This window comes from Coptis chinensis, chromosome 9 (genome assembly GCF_015680905.1).
Source record: "Coptis chinensis isolate HL-2020 chromosome 9, ASM1568090v1, whole genome shotgun sequence".
NCBI lineage: Eukaryota > Viridiplantae > Streptophyta > Magnoliopsida > Ranunculales > Ranunculaceae > Coptis > Coptis chinensis.
Genome location: NC_141464.1, coordinates 60,670,268 through 60,671,450, shown reverse-complemented (window position 1 = coordinate 60,671,450; position 1,183 = coordinate 60,670,268). Strand labels below are relative to the sequence as shown.

The 1,183-nt window shown below is 38.0% G+C and overlaps 1 protein-coding gene across 1 annotated transcript; it reads left to right on the top strand.

Moving 5' to 3' along the window:
• Window positions 1-316: 316 nt before the first annotated feature.
• Window positions 317-802, top strand: LOC147477108 (uncharacterized). The gene has a single exon (XM_086585920.1). It carries the CDS (start codon window positions 317-319, stop codon window positions 800-802), a length of 486 nt encoding a protein of 161 aa, XP_086442046.1.
• Window positions 803-1,183: the final 381 nt, after the last annotated feature.

Genomic DNA, 1,183 nt, shown 5'->3' with positions numbered 1-1,183 from the left:
TCTATCGTCGGTTCATTCAGAATTTTAGTGCTATTCTTTGCTCCCTTGACTAATTGCTTGAAGGGAAATAAGTTTGTTTGGTCTGATGAGGCTAAGCAAAGTTTTGCTTTGTTGAAAGAAAAGTTAAGTTCAGCGCATGTTCTCGCTTTGCCATCTTTTGAGAAATTATTCCAGGTTGACTGTGATGCCTCCATTGTTGGCATTGGTGCTGTTTTGTCAAGAAGGAAAACCAGTTGCTTATTTTAATGAGAAACTTTGTGCAGCTCGCCAGAAGTGGTCTGCTTATGAGCTGGAATTCTATGCAATGGTATAAGCTATGAAATATTGGAAACACTATTTAATTCATCGTGAGTTTGTTCTTTATTCTGATCATCAAGCTTTACGCTTTATCAAGAGTAACAAACATCAAAACCGATTACATGCTCGCTGGGTTAAATATTTGGAACCATTTAATTACATCCTGAAGCATAAATCTAGTGTTCAAAATAAGGTGGCAGATGCTCTTAGACGACGTAATTCCTTATTGGTGACTGTTTGTAGTGAGATTGTTGCTTTTGATTATTTGAAAGATCTTTATCATGATGATCCAGATTTTGCAGATATGTGGTACAAGTGTTCTTCCAATCTATCAGGTACTGCTGATTATTTACTACATGAGGGTTTTCTTTTCAAAGGAAATCATCTTTGCATTCCACAGGGTTCTTTACGAGATTTTGTTATTAAAGAACTTCATGGTGGAGGCCTTGGTGGTCATCTTGGTCGTGATAAAACTCTTGCATTGGTTGAAGGGCGTTATTTTTGACCTTCTTTGAAGCGAGATGTTGCTGATTTTATCCGAGGATATTTCATATGCCAACAATTCAAAGGACAGAGACAAAATATTGGATTATATACGCCTCTTCCCATTCCTTCTGACCCCTGGGTTGATTTGTCTATGGACTTTGTACTAGGACTTCCTCGTACACAGCGAGGTAACGATTCTGTCTTTGTTGTTGTGGATCGATACTCGAAAATGGCACACTTTATTCCTTGCAAGAAGACAATGGATGCTGTTAATATTGCAAACTTGTTCTTTAGAGAGATTGTTCGCTTGCATGGTGTTCCTGAGTCCATTACTTCTGATCGTGACTCCAAGTTCCTTAGTCATTTTTGGTTGACATTGTGGAAACGTCTTAATACTTCT

Bases quoted from the DNA above. Each gene is read 5' to 3' on its own strand.
- LOC147477108 (XM_086585920.1), top strand. From the start codon at position 317: ATGAAATATTGGAAACACTATTTAATTCATCGTGAGTTTGTTCTTTAT.